Source organism: Psammomys obesus, unplaced genomic scaffold (assembly GCF_907164565.1).
Source record: "Psammomys obesus unplaced genomic scaffold, mPsaObe1.curated_primary_1811, whole genome shotgun sequence".
Taxonomy (NCBI): Eukaryota; Metazoa; Chordata; class Mammalia; order Rodentia; family Muridae; genus Psammomys; species Psammomys obesus.
Genome location: NW_026592118.1, coordinates 42,267,585 through 42,284,669, shown reverse-complemented (window position 1 = coordinate 42,284,669; position 17,085 = coordinate 42,267,585). Strand labels below are relative to the sequence as shown.

General features: G+C 41.5%; 1 protein-coding gene across 9 annotated transcripts in view; it reads right to left on the bottom strand.

Annotated features, from left to right (window-relative positions):
• Window positions 1-17,085, bottom strand: part of Met (MET proto-oncogene, receptor tyrosine kinase) — a 114,809-nt gene that overhangs the window by 47,518 nt on the left and 50,206 nt on the right. For all 9 annotated transcript variants that reach the window (XM_055612696.1, XM_055612705.1, XM_055612697.1 and 6 more), the window contains 3 exons: window positions 14,990-15,181; window positions 1,865-1,999; window positions 812-985 (listed from right to left, as the gene is read on the bottom strand). In XM_055612696.1, coding sequence (XP_055468671.1) covers window positions 812-985; window positions 1,865-1,999; window positions 14,990-15,181 — 501 coding nt within the window. The remainder of the gene's footprint in view (window positions 1-811; window positions 986-1,864; window positions 2,000-14,989; window positions 15,182-17,085) is intronic.

Sequence of the window (17,085 nt, the reverse complement as noted above, 5' to 3'; positions counted from 1 at the left end):
ACACACACACACACACACACACACACACACACACACACACACACACAGCTGTCAGGCTGTAAAGAGTTCAAGTTTCTAGCATCTGAAATTGCCAAGACTGTCCGCTTATTAAATTATACAGTTGTGTGTAAGTCTTAAAAGAAGACTGAACAATACAGTGCCGATTCATAGCTGCTTTCTTACTGCTTCTCGTTCATTCTCTGGCTGGTCAAGCCTAGACTTGATAACTGGCAATCATACCTAGCAGAAAACGCTTTTACTAAAAATCCAGCTACCCACTGCAGATCTCACCCTAAACCGTAACTAAATGGAAACAGCCAGGCACTCCAGCCTGGGTCTCCGCTCGGCCACTTTGTTTACTTGGAGTGAACCATGTGACCCAGACCTTTAACTTGAATCTTTCACAAGAACTATTTACTAAAGTCCAACTGCTCTACGTGCAGACAGAAAAGTTAAGACTGGATCCTCACTTGGGAAATATTTTTTCAAGCAAAATATACATGGGCCAAGAGGTTTTTAAAAGACTACCACAGATTTTCATAGTGGCCAACTGCTCCCTGCCTAAACAAGGCACACTTGGAGTATGGCTGCAATGCCAGGGCTGCCTTCCCCGCCAGGAGCTGGGCTCTTCAACAGCAATGGGCACTTGTCTCTTTTTGAACTATATGTCTTGCCATACAGTCATACAACCTGAGAGGGAACATTGGCTGGTATCTGCCACATAAAGTTATTTTTGCTTTTTTTTTTTTTTTTTTTTTTGGAAATTGCATTTACCAAGAAAATATGCATGATGGCTGACAGATAGTCCTACCTTATAAATTGCTGGCAGACAGATCTCTTGAGTCCACATGCCATTGGGGCATTCATTGGAATGCACACACTGATTGTGACACCAGCCACACCGTACAAAGAAAGGCGCAGAGAGACACTGACTGCAGGACTGGAAATGCCCACAGCCCAGGCCATTCAGTGGAATCTTGGTGATCTGCAAAGAAAAGGGACAGAAAGAGCTTCTAGAGGGGTTTGGGTTTGTGAAAAGTGAACTTGTAAAGGTTACATATAAATAGCAGTTGACAGCATCTAATAGAGATCGCATCTATGCGAAAATCCCATAATAATGGTTTTAGGTGATTTTTAAAAAGTCAAACTCTTTCTTTTACTGTTGGCACATACATGATAAGGAGTGCACCTGAGATGGCCGCTACTTAGAAGGCTGAGGCAGGGCTGTGAACACCAGGAAAACATGAGCAGGACAAAGTAACCTCCTTCCCCCACCAACCATAACATCACTGTCCTGGTCCAGAATCACTGTCCTACAATGCCAGAAATTCTACAGAGTAGAGACATGTGGACCATCTGAGATGGTCTCAGAATAACAGGAGAGACTAAAATAAGCTTCAGGGGAAACACTGGAATCCCTGGAAAGTTGTACGTAAGGTTGCATACCATTCGGGTATCAACAAGTACATCTTCCTTTAGAGAAGAAAAGGGATTACTGGCTGGAGGGTCAAATTCCAGTGTGTGTGTCTCCAGGATTTATCTGTCTGCTCTGGGGTTCTGCTGTTAGGACTGTAATTTGCATTCTATATGGTTTTTTGTTTGTTTGTTTTTGCTTTCACTGAGAAACAGGACTGAAGGAGAAGTGCACATTCTGAAGAAGACCTCTCAGACCTAGTGTCCCTTGAATAGGAGATAGCGCTACTTCAGAAACTCTCTGGAAGACTCAAGAAAGAACTAAATGGAAAGGTATTAATCTCAGGCTCAGAGCGGGGTTATTACAACAACAACAACATACACACACACACACAATATCCATTCAAGAAGAACCTTATCCATGAACATTCCCATGGAATATAGGTCTTACCTTCTTCCCTGTGACAACCAAAGTGTAGCCATTTTGGTTTGAAGGATGTTCAACAATGACTTCTGGAGATACAGGATGGGAATCCAGGAGAAAGTTCACATAAGGGGTGAAAAGTGATGTTCGGGAGAGCACGACCTGAGTAACAAAACAAACACTCTTATTCCAACAGACTCGCTTTAGGCACAGGAGCGTGCCCCAGGGTTCCAGCTAAAGACCCACAGTTCGCCCTGTTAAAAACCAGTACGACATCGTCTCATCTCCTGCCTTGAAGCCAGGAACCCTCATGTTTTGCCTGTGGTCTCAAGGAGTTTCTGGAGAAAGAGATCGTCCAATCAATCAGCCAGCCCAGAAAAACCAATCCTTACAAGTCCATGGGGAACTGGAGGAGCCAAGTCTCCCCAGGAGGAAGACACTTCATACTACACAGTTCCTGGATTCTTCTGTAATCTGTCCTTTCAATTCTCCCTTTGGAGCACTTTCCCTTGATGTTATATTCAGAGTAGAGGATAGGAAGTCTGGAAACCTGGGGTTGATTCCAGCTTTGTTACCCTGAAGCTGTATTTATGGATCTTCTGAGGTTGGAATAGACTTTGGCCATTTGAATTGAATGTTGGTTTTATACATATACATGCATACACACATACACACATACATATGTACATACATACACACAGATACTGTCTAATGATATGCTTTTACTTATATTACAAATAAAGTTCCATATTTTGTCCTGGCTTTAAAAATAAGGTCTGGTGGCTTTAACAACACGTGAATGACATATTTGGAGAGATGGTGTTATTCTTGCTCTCGGTAATTTGTCATTAGGGATAGTGCCCAGCAATACAATTTTCCTCCTTCCTATTTCTAGAATCCAGTGACAATGAACCATCAGAGACAGACCCCTGGAGAGATAAGATCAGGGCTGTTATCTTAGCTGATTGCAGACTTTAGGAGGGTTTGGGTATGCTCAGAGAGTTTTTTAAGTAGGTCATCAGTTTGCACAAGGGGCTGTGCAGCAAGAAGATGATTCAGCCTTAGGCTTCACATCTACTGTGAAACTGCCCAACATTTCCAAGAAACTTGTGTTTTCCAAAAAAGTTGTATTTTCAAAGGGCACTGGTTTGCCATATGGAGTCCTGGGACAACCATGGGTCCCCTGAATTTAGAATGAAAACATAACACAACAACAACAAAAGGCAATCCAAACCACTCCCTTGACCATAGTTTTCTCACTCACAAAACAGGAGTGCAGGTGAAAGTAGTGACTCAGTGCTTTTTACTCAAATACATGCAAGATAAACATATTCTGAGGAAAAAATGGGCATTTTTTTTCCTTCTTCAACACAACAAAGAAGCCAAGTAGCCTGAAAACAATTTAGGAAGATTTCCAAGAGCTTAATTTGTACTCACGGGGTGAACCATTAGTAGAAAAACTAACCTAATGCACACTGAGCCATAAAGGTTAAACCTCATGACATTTTTGCACTACCCCAAACACTCAACAGGTTCAAAACACCTCCCTTAATTGGAGTGGCTATATTTTCACAGAAGTTAAATGATGGCTCAAGGGTCATGTGGTCAGAATGGAAATTACTGTTACTTCCTACATTTAGGGTCCAATACACATTTGTGACCTCAGTGGGCAAAGTAGAGTTCAATTTCCAGGCTCCTACCTGCTCCCCTGGGGTGCTCACCTATCAGACACTGAAGAGCTCAAACCTCTAGAGTATGTGACCTGGATTTAGCCATTCAGTTTTGCAATCTTAAACCTCTCTTGGTGTTTAGCTCTTCTCATTCTTTGTACTTCTGCAACCCATGGCTTCACCTTCACTTTGAATACAAAGACTTAGAAACAAACAAACAACAAACAAACAAACTCTCCTTTTCTCACACATAAGTCAAAACCAAGCATAAACATCAGTATGCTGGCTAGTTTTAGGTAAAACTGACACACAAACTAGAGGTATCTGAAAGAAGGCAACCTAGGTTGAGAAAATAACCTGCCTAAGATCTGGCTGAGAGGCATTTTCTTAGTTAGTCATAGGTGGGGGAAGGCCCAGGCCGGGGGGGGGGGGGGCGTAGTTCCTCCCCTGGGTTGCTGGTCCTTGGTTTTATAAGAAAGCAGGCTGAGCAAACCATGGCTTCCACATCAGTTCCTGCCTCCAGGTTCCTGCTCTGAGTTCCTGTCCTGACTCCCTTAGACAATGAAGAGAGAAATGGAAGCGTAAACCAAAAAAAAACAAAAAACAAAAACAAAAACAAAAACAAAAACCTTTTCTCTCCAACTTGCTTTTTTGGTCATGGTGTTTTGTGCAGCAATAAAACCCAAACTGGGATACATCAGCTTGTCTTAATACTCAGTTTTCTGTGATTTTTCACCTCTTTGATGATTATGGATCAACTCTTGGATATTTGCATTTTGCACCTGTCTTTTTGGTTTCTTCCACACTCCTTAGACCTCTTACATGACAATGATCATCTCCCAGAACTCTTTGAAATAATACGTTTCGCTTTCTTTCTACTGCTGCCACGTGATACATCAGGACTGGAGCTGCTAAGCCTTCTGGCAATTCTATCTATAACTTTCTTGCTCGGTTTAGAATTTCTCGTATCTATAATAAGCAATCCCTCCTTAATTAGTAGACGGTTATCTCCGACTTTATCACATATCTGATTATATATGCTTCCCAGGAACGATTAACCTTTCCCTTTGTTTTCATAAGAAGGCTCTTTGCATGCCTGGGCTTGGGCTGATTGACTTGTTTTTGCCTTCTCATGGTTTCCAGCTGGAGACACCACACACACGGCATCCTCTCATAGGTAACTGAGTCAGGCGCTATGCTTAGGAAGAGGTCGTGGTATCTCTTCACAATGATTCTGGACGTTACATACTGTTTTTGCTTTCAATAGAATCCAAGGGAGAACTTAGCTAGAAAGTGCAGGTTTTCCTAGAGACTTTACCTAATGCCAGAATCCGTGTGCTTGACTACCTCTTAAACACCCAGTTGCTTGGCTCGTGGAGCCCTAGAGTACGAACCAATATGAAGCTTCAAGTCAGAAGTCTCAAAGAGCACTAGGGAGCTGAAGATAGAGGAGCTTTCACAACACATCTGCTTGCCAGTTCGTCCTTGCTTCAGTAACCTTGGTTGCATGAATGAAGGGCGCCTAAAGAGAAGGCTTCTCTGTTTGAATGAGCACTGATAGAACAAATGATACCCTACTAGCCCGGCTAGCAATGCTACTGGGCTAGAACGGGTGCTACAGAGAGCGGGCAGCAGGAGAAGGCGGGAAGGCCATGAGAACAGCGGGATGCATCTTTGCCTTTGCACTGATGAGCATCCTTATCACAGATGCAAATACCTTTTCCGTTCATCATTAGCCTTTTCTCTGCAGGAACATCCACTGTATGGAAATGCCAAGAATGCTTTTTCTATCATTAATCCCTCCCTTTCTCTCATTGCCAGAATCCTAAATAATTGAGTAACCACTAAAATCCTCAAAATACCCCTGAAGCAATGCTTGCAAGAATTAGGAGTTGCTTTTTGTTGTCATGGAGATATTTCTAAGGACAGAACAGAATTTGGCATGTAAGTTTAATTCTTATGATAAATCACTTGGCAATCTGAGAACAATTAGTATGAAATAGAAGACTAGCAATATCTTTTGAGTTTCTACAGTGTCCATGACTAATCTTTAGTATTTAGACCACAGAACCTTTTTCTTTAGTGATCCTGAAAATATAGGCCTAATGCATTGTTTGGGGGGTGGGGAGAAGGAAGAATTCGAATTTACTTGCTCATTGCTGTCATTAGGCCACATAAACTCTCTCAATAAGGAATCTGAGAAAGGATGTAGGAAAAATACATGAACATATAAATAAAACAGTGTGGTTTCACCTGGAAACTTTGTAAATGTGAACAAAATAATTTTCTTGTGGTATTTTATAATTCAAAAAGACCAAACTTCCCTGCCATATACAGTTTTTATTTTCAAGTAGATAGCTCTACAATTTAATGTTGTTTAAAAACATAGGCACGCAAGTTAACACAAAATAAATCTATGTTGCTATCCACTTCATTAAATGTTTCTGTCTCTCTTTTTAAAGTAGACCGTTCAATAGTTTCATGTGAGAAGTGGCTGAGGAGATAGAGGAAGGGGGAGAGAAGGAGGAGGAAGAGAAGGGGGAAAAGAGGAGAGGGGTGGTGGTGGTGGTTATAGGGTCAGTAGGAATTTTAGGGATCACTCAAGTCTCTCCAAGAATATTAAATGTCCTTAGTCTATAGCAAGCCTGATTAAACTACTTGTGTGGCTGTCCTCTGATGACTTCAGGGACCTTTCCCTGTTCTTCAGAGAACCCACTGTCACCCATGCTGTTCTGATCTAACCACGCCGCCACCTCCTCTGTCGCACACCCTTCCCCATGTGGTTTACATACGGATGTCGGGGAAGTGTGCTTCATCTCCCACTCTGGCTGTTTCTCCCGTTAGAATCCCCTCCTGCGCCTTTCATTCCCACAGCTTCCAGCCTGCACTATAGAGCCCTAGTTTCTAGAGTATATGTAGATTCATGCAATCATCACTAGCACCAACCTTGAAATACTTTTAGTCACTTAAAAAAAAAACCAATATCTCGCAACAATTATTGTCTAATCTCCATGGCCTCTGATAACTACTAATCTACTTTCTATCTCTCTCTATTTTCCTCTTCTAAACATTCTATATAGATGGAATCTGACACTATCTGGCCTTTGTGTTTGGCATTTTCTACTTAGTATATGTTTTTAAGATTCATCCATGCTCCTTTCTATTGCCAAACAATACTATGCTCTATTTACAGATCACTGTCTATGCACTTAAGCATCACTTGATGGACATATCAGTTGCTTCTACATTTTGCCTCTGAATTTGCACCTATGTGAAACTTCCTGTGTGAACATATACTGTCATTTCTCCTATGTGTTGAATCTAAGATAAGGATTGTCTTTTACCTTACAGTAACCCTATCTTTAACTTTTTGAGGGACTTTTAAGTTATTTCCCAGTGTCTGTACTACCATACATTCCCACAACTTAGGTTTTTGATTTCTATTTTCTTTTCTTCTTTCTTTTTTTAATTTTAGACAGGGTCTCTCTACATAGCTATGGCTGTCCTGGAACTCACTATGTAGACCAAGCTGGCCTTAAGCTCACAGAGACCTGCCTGCCTCTGCCTTTCAAGTGCTGGAGTGATGGAATTAAGGGCAGTGCCTATTTTTCACTTTCTTTCTTTTTTTAATATTTTTTATTTTTAAATAATTTTATACATTCACTTGTATCCCAGCTGTAGCCCTCTCCCTTTTTCCCTCCCAATCCTCCCCTCCCTCCCTCATCTCCTCCGTGTTCCCTTCCGAGTCCACTGAGAGGGGGTGTCCTCCTCTCCTTCCATCTGGCCCTAGCTTATCAGGTATCTTCAGGATGGTTGCAATGTCCTTATCTGTGGCCTAGCAAGTCTGCTCCTCCCTCAAGGGGGAGGGGAAGCTCATGAGTTCATGTCAAAAATAATTCCTGTCCCTCTTACTAGGGAACCCACTTGGATACTGAGCTACCATGCGCTATGTCTGAGCAGGGGTTGTAGGTTATATCCATGCATGGTCCTTGGTTGGATAAACAGTCTCATAGAAGACCCCTGTGCTCAGATATAGTTGGACCTTGTGGGATACCCTGTCCCCTCTAGGTTATACTAATTCCTCCTTCCTTCATATGATTCCCTACACTCTGCCGAAGGTTTGGTTATGGGCCTCAGCATCTGCTTTGATACACTGCTAGGTAGAGTCTTTCAGGTTCCTTCTGTGGTAGGCTACTGTCCTGTTACTTGTTTTCTCCTCTTTCCATATTTTTTATTTTCCTAATTACAGCCATTTTAGTGCATGTGAAGTGGTGTTTTATTGTGGTTTGGGTATTTCTTACCGTATGTGTGTGTGTGTGTGTGTGTGTGTGTGTGTGTGTGTTTCTGTAAAGGAAAGTATACTTCAAGAAAGTCATTGTAAACCCTTGCTTGCCCGTCCCTGCTCAGCACCCATAGCCAAGGTTTTGAACAGGTTTCTTCATGGTCAGAGCGGGCCTCTGTAATGCAGGATCCTAGAGAGGCTGGTAACTGGAGAAACAGAGTGAGAGATGAAGCACACTCCCTGGATGTCTGTGTGGCAGATCACAGGGGAGGGTGTGGGGCAGAGGAGGTGGAGTGGCAGCGTGGTCAGAACAGAACAGTTTGGGTGAGCATGAAGAGCTTGTAAAGATGAAGAGCATTGAGGGCCCCTGGTATTCACCAGGGAACTTAATCAGGATTGCTGTGGACTAAGGACATTTCCTACCTTTTAAAGGTTGTGTAGAGATGAGTGACCACTGAAATTTCTGTCAGCACCGTACCACTACCTCCATTCTCCTTTTCTTCCTCCTCGTCTCCTTCTTATTTTCTTCCTCTTCTTTCTCTTCCTCCTTTCCTTTCTCCCTTCCCCCACTTCTTCTTTGGTTCTCCCTATCTAGCCCAGGCTAGCCTCCAACATGAGCTCTTTTTGCTTTGGTGGCTTAAGTACTGGGATCACAGGTATGCCCTATGTCAAGCAGCATTATACTTCACAAACAAGGCACTGGTTTTGGTGAGGTTCGATTCTAGGGTACACATTGTAGTTGTGGCATTCTTAGTGGCCCTCAGCCTAGCTGAAACAGATGGCAGACTCTTAGAAACATTCAGCACAGTTCTTCACAAGGTTATTTAATCAATGATGACAGTTGACCTGTGGTAAGTGATCCAGTCCTACAGAAATGCAGATTAAATGGCATCTAAGAAGCCTGCATGAAATTGTTTGAAGATCAAAGGGATTTTCCTTGGATAAGAATTGAAAATCTACAGTCCTGTTCGAAGGTAAACAAAAGTGAAGAGGAGCTTTGACACCATCTACAATATTGATTCAGTTTAAAAGCTGAGAAGCCCAGGATTCCTCTTGAGGAGTAAGCACCGATCAATTCATCATGAAAGAGCCAATCATTTGAATTCGGACTCAAGAAGAAAAATTTGAGTAAAGGTGACATTATTAATAGACAGACCAAGTTATATCTAGACATAGATTTAGAATTTTATTTGCTTTCCTGTAGTTCTAGTATAGATCAAACTGTGGCCCATAGTAGGTCTCCAAGGCATGTGTGTTGCTTCAATGTATTTGAAGATTGAAATAGGAGGCCTAGGTATATCTTGATGAAAGCCAGAGTGTTTTAAAATACTTCAGAATATACTGAACCTTCGTGTTTAATGTGTGTTTTCAAGATATGACTTCTGAGGCCTTATGCTTCTAGCCAGCTTCCTATCAGCCACAAAACGATGTATATTGGAAAGAAATATGTACATGAATTGATAACTGTTTCAACAAAGAAATTAGTTTCATGAAATAAAAAAAAAAATAGTAGAAATTGCTGATTGGTATTAGAAGCTTAGAATCCAGAGGTGGGAGGCAATATACCAAATACAAATCTTAAATTAAATACAGTGGGAGAGCAAAGGCACGGCCCTCTGTGTTGAAGAATAAAGTCATGAAGTTCATTAAAAAGCAGGGGCTGGGGGTGCTTTCCTCTGTACTTTGCTTAGCTATTTCGATTCCGTGGACACGGATGCTTCTACACAAAGGAGACACTGCAGGGACAGGCATATTCAAAAGGTAAGTGCTCATATATCTGTGTTTCAACTATTTGAAATGAGTCAAAAGAAAAACCCAAACATCTAAAACCTAAATAAGTTAGTGAATTTGTACAAAAGTGAGAAGAAGTAATAATACATTTCTTACGGTTTGGGTGTGAGAATGTTCCCCACAGGGTCCTGTGTTTGAACACTTGGTCCTCAGCTGGTGGCTTTGTCCTGCGTAGTTGAGGGTCTTTTGGGAGGTGGAGTCCAGCTATTGGAGAGTGGACCTTGAAGTTTGTGTCCAGATGTTGCTTTCTGTCTAGCTCTGCTTCTTGATCTACCCAGAGTAGCCTCTGCCCTTTGCCGCAGTCATGAGGCACTGCTGCTGTCAGACCTTTACAGTTGTGATGGGCTGTATCTTCAAAACCAAATACACTCTACCCCCCTTAAGTTGCTTCTGTCACTATTTTGTTACAGTGGCGGGAAAGATAACCAGTGCAACTCTAAATAAGTATTAAAAATACAACGACTACAGGGCAATTAGTCATCGTATTAATTATTAATATCTGCTACTGATATTTAAAATTAGTAAAGATTAATAAACTAATGCTATATATGTTTCATATTTTACATGTCTTTCTGGTTTTTTGTTTTTGTTTTTGTTTTTTTGTAAGAAACATCCATGAAATAAATTTTAGTTTTTCTTTGTTATCTACAACAAAACAAAGTTTCACATTCTCCTAGGGTTTCAAATATTTATGATGCTTTAAATTTTTGTGATTTGATAGTGAGCAAAGTATAAGGACCACAAGAGCATCTATACATTAATTTTTATAAGACTATACAAAAACCCAGCTTAAATTTTAGTTATGGGTATGGCCATCAAATTCTTATTTACAATAAGTTCTTATTTAGGACAAAGGAGCTTCCAAACTTACTGTACATATTTTCTTCAAAAGAAACAGACTAATGCTAATATTCTTTAGGGCTACATCTAGCTCAGTGTTGTATACTTCATTTTAAACGATATTTTTAATGATGCCTCTGTCTGAACATCTTAACAGAGATAAGTGATTTAGCAGACCTTCAAGGAAACAATGTTTGAGTTTAGCCTTCATTCAGCTGGATCTCTAATGCTCCCTTGCTGAACCTAAATGCGGCTATGTATCACATACACATGCTTCAAACCACTGTCTTCCAATGGAAAGCATTGATGTGGTCCCAGAGTGGTGGTAGAGAAGACCCAAGCAATCTGATGACAGGGGGTCAGTAGATGAATTGGTCTTACTGAAAGGGAATAATTATTCTCAGCTTCACTGATTATCAACGTAATCTTTTAAGCAATGGCCAGGAAAAATGATCATGACCAGAAGACATCTTTCCTCTTTAGTTTCTTGCTAAACCCAACTAGTCCAGCTAAGACCCGAAGAGAAGGAAAGTAATGAGCATTAACAACGATGAAGGTAACAGAATAGGGAAGACAGGGGCTGGGGGAGGGAGATGAAGAAAGACCAGGGTGGTAGTAAAGAATGCAATGGCAGCTGTGATTGCGCCCAGGTGGTGGGCACTGAGCATGCACAGTGGTTGCCCAGAAAGCATCTGTGAAGCTGAGTTTGAAACAAGCATTGAAGAGGCCTCGGCCCCTCCCCCGTTCCCCATCCACTCACTCTCCCCGGCCTGATGGTCATGCACAAATATTTTAATAGCAATGCTTTGCATTTAGAGATTAAAGGCCTTATACAAGCGCTGTAAAAAAAAATCAAGCAAGCATTGTTTAGATGTAGATTAGATGAGGAGCTCAGAAGGGGAGACGTGGGCAATCCCTGTGATTAGTCCTGTGATCTTCATGAGAATCCATCCTGCTCCCACATGGCCTTGAACACGGGGCTAGTTTGCCCTGTAAGGACACATACTCTCACTGTTTGCTTCTGCTCTCTCAAATACTGCTCAGTGTTTTACTTCAAAGCATCCCAAGAGACTAATCATACAAATCAAAACCGTTTTTGAATTCTACTATTGATGTCCTGTCCTCCCACTGATCTAGATTCGGATACATGTACACATCAGTATATTTAGACTTAGTCGCACCTGCACAAGATAAGTTACACTTGTTTAAAGTTAGCAACACGTCAAAAAAAAAAAAACCAACAAAAAATAAAAAATAAAAAACAGTCTTCTCTGCCATGCACAGACTATTGTTAGCTAAACAATATAATTCCTTCTAATCAAATAACCACTGTGAAATACCTGATTCACTTTGCACCCAACAGCTGGGGCTGTAGCTTGTGTTTCCCAGCCTGAGCCCCAAACCAACACAATAGGAAGGGCTGAAACAGCTGCAAACTCTTGGGATAAAAAAAAAAAATTTGCTAAGCAACGTTGCCATTAGGCTCGAGGGTAGGAAGGAAGTAAAATCATTTCTCTGTGTTTTTCATGTGCAGCAGCTGCCTTGGGAGGGAAAAAATATGTTGATTTCTGTTTTGTAACAGAAACACTATAGTATTTATTAAAACATGAGTTGTAGAAACTTAGCTTGGCTACGAATTTAGACGTTTAGTCCAGTCAAAACACTGGAAGAGTGTGGTGGCAAGTGACTCTGGCAAAGCTCCCCGAGGACCTCCTGCCTTCTCTATACTCTTTACGTCTTCCCTCCACTGTATTTGATGTAAGCAGCCTGGATTTCAGTGCAGTTGGCTGCCTGATTCTGTTGACTGTCAAACGCTTTAGGTTTATTTATATAAAACTTGATGGAACACAACTACCGTAGAAATAAATTCGTTGTGGCCCCTGCAGCCTCTTATCTACATGCACTGTTGCTGCCAGGAAAAGTCTCATCTCCTCTATCAAAATTTTATTTCCCCAAAAGCAGGTTCTGTGTTTCCTTTGTTTCATTCACTTGCCCAGGAAAAAAAAGTCAGTTGGATCTTAATATACACTTGATGACTTTAAAATTACCTGGCTAACAAAAATATCAGACAGCGACACCAACACCTATTATGTAATAATTTATAATTTTTACCATTTTTTCTTTGTGCCACTCATGGCAGAAGATAGCATCCCTTCCCCCATACACAATAAGAGATGAGAATGAAGTATAAACTACAGAATTTTAGTTAAAATTGGTATATAGTTATATATACATGATATATCTCTTGTGAGGGCATGAGTTTTTTTTTAATAACTTACTTAAAATGGGATTTTATTATAATTTTAACATTTGGAGAGATAATGGGCAACTTAGAAAACAGAAAAGGAGAAATAAAGATGAGGGGAAGCAAGCCATTCCCACATGCACATCCGGAATTCACCAGGCGACCGCTTCTCCTTCAGATTCTTTCGATTTTGGTAGCAGTTGTCATCAGTGTAAATGAAGAATGCATGTAGACACAAACAGTGGGATCCCTTTTCAAACAGCCACATTGGAATGGGAACATGCGTAAGCGTGTGAAGGGAGTATGTGCCCCCTTCGCAGTTACAAAGAGAATTAAATGACCAAGGCTGGTGAGGCAGGTACACAGCATACCAGCTTGGGGGAAGGGGCGAAGAGGAGTGGTCAGCTGTGATGGGGTAGTAGTTGGGGGACTGTGGGAACGCTCACATTACAGGATCTCTGCCAACATTTTAGAGATAGGAAGGTTTAACTAAATGCTTTGTGACTTTGAAAAAGTTCCACCATGTTAAGAGCATATGAGAAATATGACTTGCTGTTCTTAAGTTATGGCAGTAATAAATATCCAGATTATGCTAAAGACAATGAGGATTCCCAAAACTTTGCTTTGTTAAATAATACAGACACAGTATGCCTAAATAGATAAATTAGAGGAAAATCTCACCCCCTTCAGTTGGTTTACTAGATGCCATTATCCAATCAGGATATTAACTACCTCAGACATTTATAAAATTAGCACCTTCCTTTATAAGAAATTCTTAATATTATAGAAGTTACATAGATGTCATCATCCTTCTGCACTAATTGAGAATCTACCCACGAACTCATGCTGAAAGCACCAATAACTATTAAAGCAATAAAACAGATCCACCAGGAGGGGTTGTTAATTTCTGCAAAGTGCTATGATTCTTGTAGCTAGGAAACACTAACTCCATCAAGTCTGAAATGTGAATTTTTATTTTATGGATATACTGTCACTAAAAGCATGTTTTTTTAAAAATTATTTATTATTTATTAAAATTTCTTCACTTTGTATCCCTGTTGTATGCCCCTTCCTTGTCTCCTCCCAGACCTACCCTCCCTTCCTCTTCTCCCTCAATACCCCTCCCCTAGTTCACTAGTAGGGGAGGTCCTCTTCCCCTTCTATTTGACCTTATCCTATCAGGTCTCATCAGGACTGGCTGCACCCTCTTCCACTGTGGCCTGGCAAGGCTGTACCCACCAGAGGAAGGTGATCAAAGAGCTAGCCATTGAGTTCATGTCAGAGACAGTCCCTTTTCCCTTATTAGGATGCCTACTTGGAGACTAAGCTACCAATGGGCTACAGCTGAGGGTTTAGGTTATCTCTATGCATGGTCCTTGGTTGGAGTATCAGTCTCTGTAGGCCACCCCCAAGCCCAGATCTTTTTGGCTCTGTTAATTTCCTTGTGGAGCTCCTGTCCCTTCCAGGTCTTTTATCTTTCCCCTTCTTCCGTAAGATTCCCTGCACTCTGCCCAAAGTTTGGATATGAGTTTCAGCGTCTGCTTCAGTAACATGCTGGGTAGTTTTTCAAGGCCCTCTGTAGAAGGCTACTGTTCTGTTCCCTGTCTTTTCCTGCTGCTTCTGATGTCTATCCTGTTGCCCTTCTGAATGAGGATTAAGCATCTTCCCTGGGGTCCTCCTTGTTGTTTAGTTTCTTTAGGACTGTATAGATTTTAGTATGTTTATCCTATATTATATGTCTAATATCCACTTATAAGTGAGTATATACCGTGTGTGTCTTTCTGCTTCTGGTTACCTCACTGAATGAAGCCTGTTTTTAAAAATTAATTGAGTATCTGAGCTTCTTTGTGTGAGATTCCACCATTTTGCAGAACAAGGAGAGCCTGAGCTACAGTGGGATTTCGACAATTTCCCTTCATGATTCCTGCCAACATCCCTCAGGGACGTGAATGTCTCTTCTCATGGACACACATGGTTCACACAATAGCTCTCCTTTGATCCACAGTTTCCCCTGAAATAGGAAAACACTGCCTGGAAGTGCTTAATTGTTTCATTTTTTTTACTTTCCAATCATGTGATAGAAGTTATGAATGGAAAAAAAAAAAGACCATTCTAGACAAGAAGATTAAAGTAACCACATTCGAGTTGAAAGGCTCAAAAATTTTACAAAAACAAGCTACCATTTCATAAAAAGTAGGCCATGCTTCATTGTTGGCTTTCTAGGTACTGTCTCTAGTTTCTACTATGATGCGCACTTTATATTCTGTTTGTAAATATCTTGCAGTGAAAACAAATCAAACTAATTACATAAAGGAAGCACTCACCTGCATGAAGCGACCTTCTGATGTCCCTAGATTAGCAATGGTGAGGTCACCTTTGATGAAGGTTGATATGGAGGTCAAGAGCACTTGGTTCAGCTTGCCCATGAATAAGTCAACACGCTGCAAAGCTGTGGTAAACTCTGTCCGGTACTCATCACTGCGCACTTCACAGCCTGATGAATTTCTCAGCAGGGTCTGGAACAAAATGTGGCCACAAAGTTAAGGCAAGGCAAAACGAAACAAAACTGGTAAGTCACTTCGCTCCATGTTATCAAAGAGCTTGTTCAGGGTATCAAGGATAATTGCACGACCAGGCAAACAGTCCTAACCGTTCATGAAATGCTATAGTGACCTGTAGGCCCTGTTGCACGTACAGACGCTCAAAAACGGGAGGCAAAGCTTATCATCTCAATTTTACACTGTGGTTCAAATGTGTACGCATGAAGATGAAACCTGGATGCTAATAAAGAAAAACAAAACTTGAAACGTCTCATTTCTTGACATAAGTGTACAGTTCCTAGCAGCAAGTCCTGTGAAATAAATTTCAGGTATATTATTATTATTTATTAATTATGATTAAGCATTATTAATTATGATTAACAATTAATTATAATAAGTTAAAAGTCATACTACGACATATTTTAAAAGTCATGCATATGTGCATCTTGCAGGGCAAAGAGGTGGAGGGAGCACACGCCAACTGCCTTCAGCAAGTCTTGGTCCTGAATACATGTGCATTTTGTACAGTTCCTATAATCTTTCTGTGTTCAGAAACTGATGCGATCTCTGCTCTATTCTCTCCATCTGTGAAACAGAGCTCCCTACAGAAAAACATCCCCACCACACAGAATTGTTGCGAAGACTAAATTAACTACCTCATATGAATCTCTTGACAACAGAACCAGCATGCAACACTTTACCTTAGCCTCTGTCATCACCGAGGGAAGGGTTAAAAAAAAAAGTGCCCCCCTAACATCTCAGTTAGCCGCTTCCTGTAAGACGAGGACCAAACTAGTAAACCTTCAAATTCGGGTGAAAGAGTTGAAAAAAAAAATACTGTTCAATAACGCAGCACAATGACAATGAAGCACCAGGGATGCCTCCCTCTCCGTACGCATTCAGCCCTCTGGTGTTTCTCTAACCCTTCAGACCTAAGCATTTGTGGTTTCTTGTGCATCCACATCAGGTTTCCCATAGGCTTCCCAAGGCTTCTAGGGTCACTCCTGGGCCACGTGCTCATCATACTCTCCCTGGCAATCCGTTTCTCCTGTGGCATCTACCTTATTGACCCTACATTTGTATCTCCATCCTCATGTCTGAGAGATTTCAGGCTTAGTATGACTCTTCTCCTCCATTCCTGACCTTATGATGTTATACATCTCACAGAACGACTCTTCCATCTCTCCAGATGGACAAGCCAGACATCTAAGCATCTGCACGATTCCTCCTTCTCTTTCCCCCCTCCCACATAATCTACCTTCAACTTCTATCAGTTTCATTTCCCAACTGTTCTGGTTACTTTCTGTTGCTGTGAGAAAACCCTGGCCAAAGGTGACTTGGGGAGGAAAGCCTTGTTTGGTTTACATGTCCAAATTGCAGTCCATCATCGACAGGGTTGAGGCAGGAACTCAAGCAGAGGCAGGAATCATGGAGGAAAGCTGCTTCCTGACTTGCCTCCACGGTCACGGTCTGCTGTCTTGTTTATTCCCTCCAGGACTAGCAGCACAGGGATGATGCCACCCACGGTGGGCCGGGCCTTCCCACAGTCAACAATCAGGAAAATGCTACTCATAACTGCCTACAAGCTGTGCTGGTGGAGGCATTGGTGGAGGCATTCCCCTGCTTCCGACTGACTCTAGTTTGTGTTATTCTTCCTTACCATCCTATTTCCCAGCTCTGCCCCTGGTTGTTCTGCTTCGGCCACAGATATTTCTCCCAGCCTCCCACCCTTTCTCTGTGCTATGGCAATAGTTTCTCCACCAGCCCTCCTACTGTATCCGTCCTCACCGTTGTTAAGTCAGCTGTTCATATTGAAACAGGTCTTTTTTTTTCCTTCCTTCCTTCCTTCCTTCCTTCCTTCCTTCCTTCCTTCCTTCCTT